The 15,099-nt window shown below is 42.9% G+C and overlaps 1 protein-coding gene across 1 annotated transcript in view; it reads left to right on the plus strand.

The window, feature by feature from the left end:
- The first annotated feature begins 5,397 nt into the window (after window positions 1–5,397).
- The window catches only part of LOC134620101 (fibroblast growth factor 14-like), a 72,569-nt gene continuing 62,867 nt past the window's right edge, over window positions 5,398–15,099 (plus strand). Inside the window, exon 1 of the mRNA XM_063466035.1 lies at window positions 5,398–6,685. Within this exon, the coding sequence (XP_063322105.1) occupies window positions 6,007–6,685 (679 nt within the window). The 5' untranslated portion in view covers window positions 5,398–6,006. The remainder of the gene's footprint in view (window positions 6,686–15,099) is intronic.

Raw genomic sequence — 15,099 nt, forward strand, 5'->3', positions numbered from 1 at the left:
CACACACACACACACACACACACACACACACACACACACACACACACACACTCCCGCACGCTCTGTAGCTGTTGTCACTTTCAGCTGAAGCAGCTCTCTGTGCGCAGGGATGATATTTTGCCCTTTGATGACAGCAATCCCATGCTACAGCACTGAAGCCTTCAAAACAAAACATAGTGGGAACAGAGAGTGAAAATAGTGAATTTTCCAGACCTCACCCATGCTTCAGTAATAAGTATGTATGTGTATCTTAAATAGGTGCAGCCATATAGCTACAAGTCTAGAGACAAACAAGCAGGAGACAGGGCTGTTTGTGAGGACCATTATACTGGACTCATTTGCCAATACTGCATTGCAGTAGAGAATGAGATTTGTTCCAGAAACTTCAGTGTTTGGGTGTAATTGCTTATCTGTGCCAGCACAGAATTTCCCTCTTCTCAGCATGTGCCTGACAATTAAAATAAAAATGCAGATGTCTTCTTGCTCAAACGTACACCAAGCTGCTTGACTGTTATAGTGCAGTGAAAGGACTAACTCCCATGTGTAGTGTTACGTGAAGCAGTTTCACCCCGGTTCTTTTTTATTCCTCAGGCCTCCAGAGACTACACCGGGCTCAGTAGTCATTTCACAAAACCTTTATTCATCTTCAGTTACACAGGCACCTTCTAGAAGGGGAGATGTGCAAGGCCGGTGTCCCTCTGCAGATCTTCACTTCTTTGTTTGTTACAACCAGTTTTATAGAAGCGACCCCATCGTAAAACCCACATGGTGTGTTGTAAACCCTGTGTTTGTGTATGTATGTGCGAGCACGTGAGTACCTGTGTGTGCGCGTACCTGTGTGTATGTGTGTGCACATGAGTGAGTGTGTGTCTCTGTATATGTGACTTCCTGCCGGTCATAAAAGTCCATCTCCCCTCACCCAAGCTACACCAAATTCCTCTACAAAACATACAAAACATATTACAAGCACTGAGACCCCCACTCTGCATCCACTGGGCCATTGGCCTCTTGTTGTCTTACTTTTACAGCTAAGCATGTGGAGAGTCTCCTGCAAACCTACTTCTAAGTTATGACAAGTTCAGGCCTATAGCTAAACCAAACTAAAACACACAGACATTCACCAATCTACAGCTGGACCCCCTCATCTAAGCAAATTTAAGCGCACTATATTCTAATTATGTTTTCTTTTACTCACAGTAGTAATAACTTAAATCCAGCACAGCATTAATTCAAGCAAGTACCAAAGTCAAGCCTGGGCAGCCCTGACAGATCAGGTGATCTCAGTGCCATCAACATCAGTTGATGGTGCAACTGCACAATGTTGCGGTCCTGGATTTTGCTGAGTATTGTTTGGGATTCTTATTTCATATTTTCTCTTTTGTTTTCGATTTGTTCCTTGGTTCTTGTATTTTTATTTTTAGTTCTGGTTAGTTCCCTTATTGGTTCCCTTCACCTTCCTCCCACTGTCTCATGCATCTGTTAGCCCCTGATTTAGTATGGAATCTTGTCTCCGTTATGTTTCTTGTTTTACTTTGAGAGTTGTTCTAGTTTTGCTTCCCCCCTTCCTTTGTAACTGTAATTGTCCCCCCATTCCGTCTCCACCAGTGATTGTTTTTATCTGTGCTCCGCTCCCAGCTGTTTCTTGTTGAGCAATCAAGTCTAGTCTTTTGCCTTCATTTTCTCGAGTTGTCCGTTGTTGCTCCCTGATCTAGTTAACTTTTTCACAGTGAGTGCAATATTCTGCCTCCAGTCTCCTATCATGACACACATTCAGTGTGAAAATCTCATATAGGGCGTGGTGTTCAAACTGTTTTATACTACCCAGAGTTCTTGGGTATTTGCAAGCTGCTTTGCAACCCACCTTCCACCAACCAAGCTTCTCCTGTTCTGCTTGGGGAACTGTGTGGAAGCCATGCTACTGTTGGCTGAAGAAAGAAGAGGAGGAGAAGTGGCTGGAGTTTGGAGGCACTGAGTTGAAGCCAGGCAGGAGGAGCAAATGATTCATGAATGTAGTGAAGGAGGACATGCAGAGGACTCGTGGGACAGAGGAGAATGGGGTTAGGGTGGTTAGGTGGAGGAAGATGATCCATTGTGGTGACTCCAGTGAGCCTTCTTCTGGTAAAATATCTAACAACAACAACCAGGATTTTTTTGGGCTCCACAGAAAACTACCCAAATGCTGAAACCCAGGATTGAACCAGGGACCTTCAGATCTTCAGTCTGACGCTCCTCCAGCTGAGTTATTTCAGTGCGTTTAGCACCAATATGTCAAATAGCTAAACTGCAAAATATAAATGACTGCAGATGGCATTCTTCTTTTCATGCTAAATGTTCAATTATTTATATTTGATACACTCATTGTGGGAAAATGAGACTGTAATGGACCGGTAGTATTTTTCTGATGATATGTAGATGTGAAAGGTAGATAATGATCATGTGCAGCTGGGGCAACATGTCCCACTGCAGTACTTTCAATGAAGTCTACATTTGCAAACTTTCAATATAAAATAGAAAGAGCAAACGTATAGTTATAGTTATTATATTCTTTTGATTATATGTTATGATGAGGCAGGTTCTTGTTAACAACAGTTGTACAGCAATTCACAGAAAAATGAGAAAAATCCAAAATCAGAACACAAAAATACTTATTCTTATAATACATTATGTGGTTTTTTTTTTTTTATTAATAATGGGCATTTTAATGTACATTAAGTTGGAGAAAATTGTCAGTCATCCAACCTTTGATCAAGTATAAAGACCTCTGTAAGATCTGTAACTGAGAAACATCTTGGGGCTTAAAAAACATAACTAATAATAAATATCCTTAAAAGTGCTTGAAATTCAAAATGCGCTGAAGAAAGAGTAAAAGCCCCAAAGCAGAACCTTGCAGAGCACCCGTACTTAGAAGCAGCCACAGAAAACGATGGATAAATATTTATTCTCAATTTGCTGAGGATTTTTGCTTTGTTTTGTTTGTTTTTTTCTACAAAGAAAGCAAAAACGTTTTTCAGTCATTTGAAAAAAAAAAAAAGCTGGGACAGTAGCTGGAGCAGGAGTAACAGTATCATCAATAGTGTTAGATAATACTTGTATGCTGTAATAATAATGCTGTAATAACCAATCTGGACAGCTTAATGGTGTAGGATTAAAAAGTCAGTTAACTCCTTTAAGAACAAGCTATTGGTCCAAGTGGACGATATCTATTATTAATAAAAACAGCCCAAGTTGAGTTGGGGATGTAAAAAAATCAGGGTTTGATCCATGAGGCTCACAGATTCAACTCATCCATGGGAAAGAAGGCAAAACAAGCACAGAGTCTGGATGAACTTTCTTGGGGTAGCATAGCCTCATAAATCCAAACTCTGCGTGTCCAGGCAGGGACATTGAAGAAAAAAATCCAAATCCATTCCAGGGAAATCAACTGAGCATTGCTAATCATAAACACGCTTCCATGCTTCCAGAACAGTCTGAGCTTCACCTGGATGTCCGCTCTCTTTTCCCTCACCTCCTGTGCAGTCTGTCTGAAGCCATGTGGGGTCAGCTGAGGCCACCACCCGGCAGCAGAAGATGTGAACGACTGACCTATGGGGATAGGGTATCTCCATTCATCATAGAGGATCCAATAGATAAAACCTTTCCAATGAGAATGTTTTAAAGAGATTTAAAAGACACTGATGTGGACTGATCTCAGACTATCTCCAGTGATCAATTGTGGATGTCCCAAAACAAATCTGGATAGTATCGGTTACCAAAACAACAGACCACAATCTATAGTAAGGTTTTAAAGGGCAGAGACTGCAATATTTGACAACTTTAGACTGTTCAGTACGTTTGAAGCAGTGGTGCAGACGGGTCAGCAATGGAGGATTTATTCTATTCATGACTTCATACATATGCTAGACTTCATATCTTCACCTACACTGCTTCTATTTCTTTTCTAAAGTATGACTTCTTCTTAAGTTACCAATCTAACACCTTCTTTCCTGTCAGCTCCGAAAGGCGGATTTAATTGCATCGCAAACATCAAAAGCATTGCATTAAAGTCCCCCACCCCTCAGTAAAAGTGCTGTTTAAGGCTTTTAAATTGACCCATTCAAAGGCAAATGAGCCACAAAGCTATCCAGAGAATGGATGGTGTGTTTTAAAAGCCTCCCAAGAACACTCCAAACACTAATGTGTGCACTGACTCTTATAGTTTGTTTTTTTTTTCATTTTAAATGATTTCTCTCAGCAAAATGTAGACATAGTCAGTGTTTTATGAATTACATGGACATTTTAGTCACTGACACAGCTGGATAACGAAGCGTTATAACGATCAGTTTCCCTGGCATGTGTGAGTTTGACAGGCGAATGCGGATTCAGCACTCTGGACAGCGCCAGCTCTCTCTCTCTCTCTGAATACAAAATCACTGCACCATTTTTAGCCGGTATTCTACAGGTCCACATATCTGGAGGTTCTGGAGAACTGAACGAGCGAACCACACAAGAGCAATCGTGGTCTAAGTTTCCTATAGACAGCAGGTTATATATGAGCTAAACGCCGGCCCACTGTTTTTAAACGACTCAATCAACAGGTGTGTGCATCTGGCAGCAGGGAAGGCGATATTAAACAGTCGGATATGTGAGTTTAGAGCAGCCGCTACTGGGTACAAATAAACAGCAGACAGACAACGGCAGGCGGTGGTTTCCACCAATCAGTGACCTCGTGTCACCCCTGCCTCCAAAATGTTGCTGATTGCGGTTCTGTGTTTGAGGCAATCGGAGACTGACGGTGTGGAAACCACGTGTCTACACTTACTGGATGCTGCTTCTGCTAGTACGCCCGCATCAAACTGCACGAGGAAACCGGAGGTGACTTCTCCCTTCAGAACAAAAGTCGAAGGAAAAACACCAAAATACTTGAATTATGAAGAGGATTGATTTGTTATTTCTTAGTTATTTTGTTTGTGTTTTCTGGGAATTTTGCTGTAGCTTATAGTACTTTGTTTAAGGTAAATTTTACCAAAACAACTTTTTTTTTAACTTTATAAACGGAACGCTTATTTAAAAATCTTTAAACAAATTTCCTGTTTTATTTATTTATTCTTTTCTGATAGTATCCATTTCATTTCTATGAAGGAGTATTGATGCCACATTAAGAAAAAAAATATTACAGTTGTTGTTTCAAGACAAACTGTTGCTGTAGCCTATGTATTAGTGAAATCCTACTTCTGAATCGACAGTTTCCTCACATGAACTCAAAAATGGTGAAAGGGGGAGTGAAAGGGGGCTTTTATTTTGAAATTGCCAAGCGGAAAAGATGTTTTGCTTAATTGGGTTCGGCTTTGCAACTGATTTGGCATCGTTAGTCAGTGCACCTCCTCGCGCCCCGCCGGCCGCTGGTTGCCTCGAGCGCAGCTGTGAAAGACTTTGAAGCGCCGAAAGAAGCGCGTGAGGACCAGGAGCCAGACTCGGGTCTTCTTCTTCTTTTACTTTCAGTAGTCACAGACACGGCAAGCAGAACCACAGTCCAGCAGCTCCTGTTTATCAGCAAGGTGAAGAGTAGGAGGTGGAGGAGAGGATAGGAAGGGGAGACAGCACCAGTGTCTTGGCGCATTGGAGCTTATGGATTATTGAGAAGTGAAGGCCAAAACGTGGATCAAATATTTATGAGGACTTTTTAAAAAAGAAGGAAAAAGACGGAGCGGGGTAGCGCAGAGATTCCCCGCAGTGATTCACCTGCCCGTTCCAGTGCCGTGTGTGCGCTCTCACTTGACCAGAGACCAGAGAAGCTGCTGGGTGAAAAAAAAAAAAAAAAGGACTGTGCATCTAGCGCGTGCGTGCGTGTTTGCGAGTGTGCAGCGTACTGGTGTGCGCGTTTGGAAAGGAGCCCCCCTGCTGCAGTAGTCTACTCGCTCGCCGCGCGGGTACAGGGATGCCACCGACTTGCTGACGGACCCCCGGTATCCGCACCCCTCCCCTCCTCCCGGACGGACGGACACACCGACCCCTGCCATCCCCACTAATATGCAATGGTTTTTTGTGCAGAAGCCGACAGCTGCCGCGTACCGCCGACTTCACGCTAGCGCCGCCGCATGCCTGTCCGTCGCTGCCGCTCCTCTCCCCGCGCCGCGCGGCAGACGACGCCATTTGAAGAGGAGCGCTCGGGGGCTTTCCACGCCGCGGCGGCCGGGCAGCAGCAGCGACCGCTCCTCGGCTGAGGACCGCCGGCAGCTGGGGCAGCCGGAGGCGGGGACTGAGGAGACAAGCGCCGCGGCGGTTGCTCTCTTGCTGCCGCACGGGGACGACGTCGACGCGGAATACGTGCGGTTGGTGGTCTCCGAGCTCGTGGGGGAACCGGGCGAGAAAGCGGGCGAGGAGCCGGGCTTCCTGCTCTTATTCTTGTCTATGGTGCAGGTCGGGGCGGCCAAGCACCGCCGAACTGAGCCCAACAGCTGGCCGGCTCTGCTGGCATGCAAACAGGGGGGCGTATCAGCCCCCATGCGGTGGGTGAATTTTAGGCTGCCGCATCCGGAGCGCCTCTCGTCCCCCACCTCCTCTTCCTCCACTTCTTCCTCCTCCTCCTCCTCTCCCCCCGTCTCGGCCAAATCCATGCGGTTTATTTGGAACAACATTTTCAGCAAAGGATCGCATATGCTGCAGTGTCTTTGTGGCAGGAGCCTCAAGAAAAACAAGAACCCAACTGGTGAGTTTGTTTTGTGCGCGTGTGCGTGCGTGGAGGTGACAGAAGAAGACTTTATTGGGTGTTCTGTATGTGTGTGTGTGCGTGCGCGCACGAGCGCGAGCCTGTGTGTGAATTCCCTCCCGAGACTGCACTGTTCGAGCGCTCGCTGGTGTTCCTCCGCAATCGCAGTTGTGCAGCAAGTGAGAGCGCCACGGGAACGGTGGGGGTGTGGGTGGGGAGGTGAGGTGATAGGGTGGGGGTGCTAACTTATTAGCACAAATACTGAGTATACGGTGGCAGTGCGTGCCGACAATAAATAAATAAAATTAAAGGAAAAGCGTGCCGTGCCGTGCGTGGCAGAGATGCTGCAGAAAAATCAAGTCTAATGCAGCATGCAGTTCAGGCTCCAGTACTCTGCATGATTAAACAGCACATGGCCTTATTTAGACTTCCACTGTGGATATACAGTGCATGATGTGGAATAGGAAAGAGTCCCGTGTCTGTGTGTGTGCGTGTGTGTTTTCTATTTCAGTCACATCTCTTCTCCTGAGATCGAAGTCTGAATGCGATGCTGTGCACAGCAGAGCTTCTTTGGAAGGGGTAGGGGGTGTGGGGAGGACCCCTAATACTGTATGTGCGCCAACTTTTTTTTTCATTCAGGTGAGCCGAGAGTTAGCGCCCCTCATTCTTACGTGCAACATGTCCACCTTCAGGGATGGGTCTGTCACACAAAGATGCAAAGATTTGAAGTCAGAGGGAGATTTGATTGAATTTACCAACAGGACTTTCTCAGAGAGTACAGAGGGCAGTCTTGCAAACTTAATTATCAAACTTAATTAGTTTGCTTTGTGTGTTTGTTTTGTTCCAGCAGATTCCCCTCTGTGTGGCTGAAAGCAGAGCAGAGATTGACACTGGCATCACTAATGAAGCAGACATTGTTGACTTTATTGGCATATTGACATTGCACCAGAGAGCTGGCCCATGTAACCTGCACGCAGTGTTGAGAGGGCAGCTAAATGATGCATGCCCTGTAGTCAGATATTTTCAGTGAACACAAGCGAAAGTTTATTCAGATTACTCATCGCTTTGTCACTTTTTGTATTCACCGGGCATTTGTTGAGTACTTCATTGGCTGATGAAATGACAACAGGTAGTAATAAGGAGTTAACAAGTGATCTCAGGTGTCAGTACGAGTGGTGGTAAATTGGAATGTGCACATTTGTAATCCCATAACTTAGAAAAAAAAATAGATTATGAGTCACCATAGATAGAAACTGAGAGGGGAGTTCATTTTACATGCAGTGTCAGTGTCCAGATTCTGCAGCTGGCCTTTTTTTTCAGTGTGTCTCAACAGCTATTCATCAGTTAAAGGAGCAGTACACTACACCAGTCAAATAGACAGAGGACTATTTGAAGGGGTGATGTATGACCACCTGTGAGACGTTTTTCACTCTTTGTCACTATCTGCCTTTGGACAAAGTGAAGGAAGGTGTTGGTGCAAATAGTAGACTGTATCTAAAAGATGGACATAGCCACCAGTGACATCACCCATTGGTTTTGTCATTTTGGAGCCTCAGTGTTGGCTACTGCTGTGTAAGTTTCTGGCGTCAGAAGTGGCTGTTTTTGAGTTCTCATCTAAGACTAGCAAGCTTGGTTAGCAAGATGCATTCGTAAACACTACAGGCGCAACACACAGACAGATAGAAGACTGCATAAATATAATGATACTTGACCAAAAGAATCTAAAACGTTAGCAGCAGCTGCATACAGAATGTTGATATTGTTCTGTCCTTCTACAAAGTCCTTTGCAACAGTGAGGTAATATCTGAGAGTCCACTGAGCCCGCAGAGTGAAAAAATATTCAGCGCTGAGAAGAAAATTGACATGCACAGCGGATCTTCAGAGGGTACGATGAGGTCAGCCATTAATGCTGTGTCTTCTCTTTGTCCCTGAATGCTAAATGCTCATATCTTTTTTATTGTTTGAGTGATTACAAAGCACTGTCCCCTTGTTGGTTTGGAGCTGATGTGTGAAAAGGACAGGTATGCAAAAAATTTCAGCACCATGGACAGCAACCAGCATTTCAAACCTAGGTGCTGAAACATTTTTGCAAAGTGTAACCAGAATTATTAACAATTATTTAGAATTTAGCTGTCATTGCTAGGCAATTTCATTGTTTTTTAGATGCTTTTTGTATGTGTAAGCATCAATAAGTCCCTGCTTTTTAGTTTGTTATGTTTTCTGAAGCAGCAAAGAAGAAGTTTGAACATAATATATATCCTTATCCTATTCTGTCCTATAGAACAGCATACTGTGTTAATCATATTAATCATGGAGATAGCATGCTGTGTGTCATAAAAGCATAAACAGAAAACATTGTTGTGAGTTTGTGTGTCTGACTTTGAAACAGAAAGCCTTAGATAAAGACAATATATGATCTTAAAGCTGTAAATATTTCCAGCATTTTGTTATGTACACCTTGTTGGTACCTGTTTGGAGCTCCTGTTGCCTTCAGGGCTGCCTTAATTTTTCATGGTACAGATTCAACAAGGTGGAAAAAACATTCCTCAGAGATTTTGGTCCATATTGACATGACAGCGTCACACAGTTGCTGCAGATATTTTGGCCATACATCTCTCATCCATGATGAGAATCTCCTCCTCCACCACATCCCAATACACCACATGCTCTGTTGGACTGAAATCTGGTGACTATGTAGGCTGTCTGAATACAGAGAAGTCACTGTGTTCAAGAAACCAGTTTGAGATGTTTTGAGCTTTGTGGCATGGTGTTTTATCCTGTTGGAAGCAGCTATCAGAAGATGGGCACCCTGGTCATGAAGGCATGGACATGCCCAACAATATTCAGGTAGGCTGTGGTGTTTAAAAGATGCTCAGCTCGTACTAAAGGTCCCAAAGTGTTACACCACTACCAGCCGCCTGAGCAGTTGATACAAGGCATGCTTTCATGTTGTTTATACCAAACTCTGCCCCTTCTGTAAAGCCTCATCAGACCAGGCAACATTTATCCAGTCTTCTGTTGTTCAGTATTTAGGAGCCTGTGCAAATTCTTACCTCTGTTTCCTGTTGTTAGTGGACAGAAGTGGGACCTGGTGTGATCTTCTGGTGCTGTAGCAGATCTGCTTGATTTGTTGTGCATTCAGAGATGCTCTTACCAGACCTTGCATGTCATCGGTGGTTGTTTGAGTTTTTGTTGCCTTCCTCTCAGCAGTCTGGTTATTCTCCTTTGACCTCTTGTGTCGAAAACATTGTCAGGCCAGTGTTAAGTTTGACTAACGTCTAAAGTCTTGTAGTTTTAGTCGACTAAATATCATGAGATTAAATCCAAAGTTGACTCAGTTGATTAAAACATAAAGTTCTGTATTGGTGATAGTTGCTTCACATGGTTTGCAAAGCATATTCTTTAACTCGACATCAAATGTGAAATGTGTCCATATGTCTGCTTATCTCTTCTTTCTTTATTAACATTTTGTTGAGTGTTTATAAAAAACAAGGAGCATGGGAGCTTCAACTTGTTTGCAGGGGGGCAGATCATATTGTGCATGTCTAACCTTATTGCCTCCGTAGATTACTTCTGAATTGATCACTTCCCACAAGATATTCAGTTCTGATTGGATCTCGTGTCACCAGAACATTTTCATCTCGTTTTAATTCATTGTCCAAAGTATCAGTACAATTCATCGTAGTTTTTGTACGTGCATTAGCTTTTATTTACTTATCGTCTTGTTTTCATCAGAAAAAAATGTCACTGATGAAAACTATGATAAAGGTTATTGGTTAACGAATGAACATGGTGTCTTTGAAAACTACAGACAGTTTGTGAAATACTGACGACACCAGCCTAACTGCCACCAACAACCATGCCACATTCAAAGTCACTGAAATTACCTTTATTCCACATTCTGATGCTCAGTTTAAACTTCATCAGGTTGCGTATGTGGCTAAATTGATCGAGTTGCTATCATGCAATTGGCTGATTAGATATTTGCATTACCAACCATATAAAGTGGTTTCTGAATCTATAATTATACTTTATCAATAAATGTGCAAAGGAAAAAGGCTTGTCTTATTAGAAAACACTCATTTAGTGTTTGGCTCCTGAATCTTACAGATTAAAGTTGAAAACAAACAAAACCAAACCATTTTTGCTGTGCTGGCACAGGTGAAAAAGCTGGTTTGCTAATAACGGCAAAGTGTTCACAGCTTTAAATCCTGCCAAAACGTCACAGCTGGCAATTTACAAAGTGTCACATGACTGGATGTGTTTTGTTTCCTTTGGGCGCTTTGTTGCTGCTTTAATTCCTTTTTATGTTGCGCTCCTGTGTGCTCATTTGATGAATTGGCTCGGAGCAAAGCTTGCCGGGTTTATGAGAGAGCGTGTGCATTCCTGTGATACACAAGCGGGGACTCTGACAACTGAAATGCTCCCAACCAGAGCAACCCTGCTATTTTCACACCCACTCTTTTTTTTAGGGGTGTAAAATGTTATTAAATGCATATATTACGAGTCACAGCTTTGCTTTCAAACAGTTGACCAATAGACGAAATACATAATCTGCTATACATTTTTTGGTAAACTTGTGTTGAATACAATGTAGCACTAGCTGCTTCCAATAACAGGCGTGCTAAGTTCATCAAAAAGTTTGTAAGTGGATGCAGTTAATCACATTTTTCTGCAACAGCAGGGCACATCACACTATTTGTGTTTTGTGACAATTTAGTTTATTCTGCCATGGAGAAAATAATCTGTTGATCTGTTGTAACACCAAGCACAATGTTGTGTAAATAGTTGAAATGAAAGTGACTGCAAATATTGAATTCAGCTTCAGAAACTCGGCTTCTGCGTGTGCCGTTTTGTCATATGAGGCAATTAACCGAAGAAATAATATCTCACCCACCCACACATGCGCAGCGTGAATGTAAAGAGGAACAGCACTATGTACTTAACACTATCTTGAGAGACATGAATTCCCACCAGTATCCTGCTGCAGCTCAGCTTGCAGATTTATAGCAGCCAGCAGTATTTAGCTGTCTCCCTCTTCTTCAATTAAAGATAACATATGAACTCTTGCTCTTGTTCTCTCTATGTGCGTGCATTTAAGTTGGCTGTCAAATACAGACCTGCTGATGGGAAGGAGACAGAGTTTAGCTGACTCAGCATTTACTGACCTTTCCTTTTTCTTCTTCTTCTTCTTCTTTTTTTTTTTTACTGTGAACTGCACTGTTTAGTGAGGGTCCGCCTCCATGGCTGAAATACAGCTTTGTTCAGCGTGTAAAGATACATGCGCTGATGCGGGTGATCAGAAGCAAGCTTCGGTTTCAGTTTCTTTATAATTGTAGTTGCTGCTGTTGGATGATGGTATGATATACAATACATTTTGATCTAGATTTGATTTAGCTATTTGGGATTAAAGCTAAGCAGTGACCTCTGACAAATGACCTAGCTCAAAAGCACCAAAACCTGCAGTTCCTCCAGTGGCCACTTGAGTGTGGAGCTCAGTGTTAAAATGTTTGCAGCCTGGTATTTTATTGCTCTCTAGCTAATTTCCCCTCATCTCATTGCAGGGATCTATTTTTAAAAGTTAATTATGGCTCAAACGCACCACTTTGTTGGTTCTAGCTGTTTATTGGGATTTACATTAGCTAATTCAAGCCACTGAACCGGACCTCTCAGCTGTGCTGGTGCCTTTTGGAACATCAATCCATCTATTTAAAAAAACAAAACAAAAAAACACTTAACCAGTTCAGTGGGGTTAAAAGCAGGGTGTAAACATACACGGCAGACTTAGTTGTGTTCTGTACATTTTTTATTATTCTGTGCACATCAACATCAACACCATCAACAACCAGCCAGGACCCAGTCTCATATTTAAGTTGGTGGGGCAGGATTGCTGATGCCATGCAGGTGTGCTCGCCTGCCCTGCACGGCCCCACAGACCACACCCCACCACACAGGGTATATCCTGGTCACATAGACAGTCTTTTGGAGGGCTAACACACTTACACCTACAGCCAGTTTAGAATGTTAAGCTAACCTAACATGCAAGACTTTCAACAGTGAGAGAGGAAGCAGGAGTGCCCAGAGGTCCCACACAGGCATAGCAAGAACATGTAAACTCCACACTGCCTAAATTTGAACTCAGAACCTTCTTGCTGTGATGCAACAGTGCTAACCACTGCACCACCCTGCCACTCCCTATTGGTAGCATTTTAATTAAATGACAATTAACAAGACTTCCTGTATGGCAACAAGCTGACCAAGAATTTTGCGCTTAAATTTTAGTAAGAGAAATTCCTATATTTGATAAAGTCTTTTAGTTAGTGCTAATTAGCAGGTACCTGTGAGTGTGCGCTGCATCTGCACAATTTAAAGATCCACCACACTAATCAAGGCTGCTGATTACCAAGCCCTCTTGTCCAAATATGGACACTAATGGCTACAAAAAAATTAAGACGCTGAAAGGTTTACAAACGGTCTACAAAGCTGTAGTTATGGTGACTTGCCATTTACCATCCTTTATATACAGTTTATGTGTTAAATGATTTTTTTCAAAGAATGGCACTACAGGCCATATAACTGATATCAGGGACTAAATTCAACTAATGCATGTAGAATCAAGGCCATGAAATCAAATACTTGAGTTTAGTGATTCGGTTTGGCCTCGCTGTCAGTGTATATGTTCTGACAGAAAGAAGCTGAGTGAATGGTGTCTGAGTACTGAAGAACGTCTCCACCAGCATCTGTATCATTCATTGTTAAGAGGAATAAAGCACGGTGTTACTCAATGTCTCGTGTCCCATGTGGCATGACCCAGATAGAGACGTTCACCTTTTATAGCACACGTAGGCGTGCGAGTCCATGCATCCACATACACAAGCTTGCTCACCTTCTTTGGAGAGTTTCCATTAAGGCGTCTTACTTTATATTTTATTCAAACTCTGGAGTATAGCAGCAGGGTTCGTGCCAACTCAGATCTGTCGCTGTAAGTGAAAGGGTCACATATACACAAACACGCATGGACTACACACGCCATCTAAATATATTGCTTTTAAAAAGCGGTTATGCTGAGATCTGCCTTCAAAATCCACCTTCGTGTGCGTTGTTGGATCAACTGAATTGCGTGCTTCTTTCTCTGTTCTAGTTGCGCGCTGTTATGTTGTCCAAAGATGATGAGTTGGCAAAATAGTGACAGCTGTAGTGATGTCTGTCCTCTACAGTCACATGGAGGGTTTTGGTGCAGTACTCTAATATGCCCCCCTCATATGTATGTATGAGTGTGTGTGTGTGTGTGTGTGTATGTGTGTGTGTGTGTAAGGATGCTTATTAGATCATGGCGTCATTGTCCAAACAGACTTAGTCTGCAAAAAGAGGGATGACTTTGCTGGTCCTTTCGTCTGGACTCATCATATATGCCATACCGAGCACTCGCACTCGCACTCGCACTCGCCAAGTGTTATGCAACATTTATGCCAGTACTATAGGAATAAAATCTGAATATAACCAGCTGGGTGCCAGTCGAGTCAAGTTCTGCTCAATGACATGGGGTGATTCAGATTGATGGCAACATGTTGGCAATTTGCATTTTAAATACTCCAATTTTTTACAAACTTTCAACAATCTCTCAGAGAGTGATTGCAGTCAGTCTAAGCCAGGCTGCAACTGTTTGCATCAAGGTTGCCTCCTGTCAGGCGACCTGTGCAATTGCCTTGCGGTCAAAAGTTGTCATGAGTGTGCAACAACCTCTGGGGTGGAAACAGTTGCAAAATGTGAAAACATTCAATATAATCAGCTGGCAGTCACCAGTTCTGTGTAGCTGTAAGAAGTTTGCTGTCCTATTTGACTTGTGTGACCCAGCTGTTAGCTTGCTCTGAATTAGGAGGTGGGTTTTTCAAGCTAAGTCAGACCAGTGTTGGAGTCAATTTAATGTGAATTTGCTAACGTTATCACATGATGGTGGCTCACGATGTCAGCCTTCTTGTTCTTAGTGCTCCAAGAATATTTTTATTTATTTAAATATCAATACTTGGTGTCTCTGTATCTATACAATGTTGCCATGCAAAACACTATCCTCTATCAATTTTTCCCCGCCCCTAATAAAAATGTAGTTAGGATGTCTTTAAAAAAGAATCACTCTTGATAAAGATTGCAGCCACACTGCTAACATCTTATGTCAAGGACAGTGTCTTCACTAAAAAGGAGGCTTTTATTCATGCTGTAAGCCAAGACAGTGAGTTATATAATCTTATGAAACATCTCAGTTCTGCTGCAAATCCTGTGTCATTAGATTTCTGCCTGGATAGGACAGCAGAGATGTGGAGGTAAATAAGTGTAGTTATTGCAGGGTGTCAAAAAATCGTATGGGAAGCCAGTGCTGTTAATTACAGTGGAGCAGCGTTCACACTGGAAACACTATA

This window comes from Pelmatolapia mariae, linkage group LG23, assembly GCF_036321145.2.
Source record: "Pelmatolapia mariae isolate MD_Pm_ZW linkage group LG23, Pm_UMD_F_2, whole genome shotgun sequence".
Taxonomy (NCBI): Eukaryota; Metazoa; Chordata; class Actinopteri; order Cichliformes; family Cichlidae; genus Pelmatolapia; species Pelmatolapia mariae.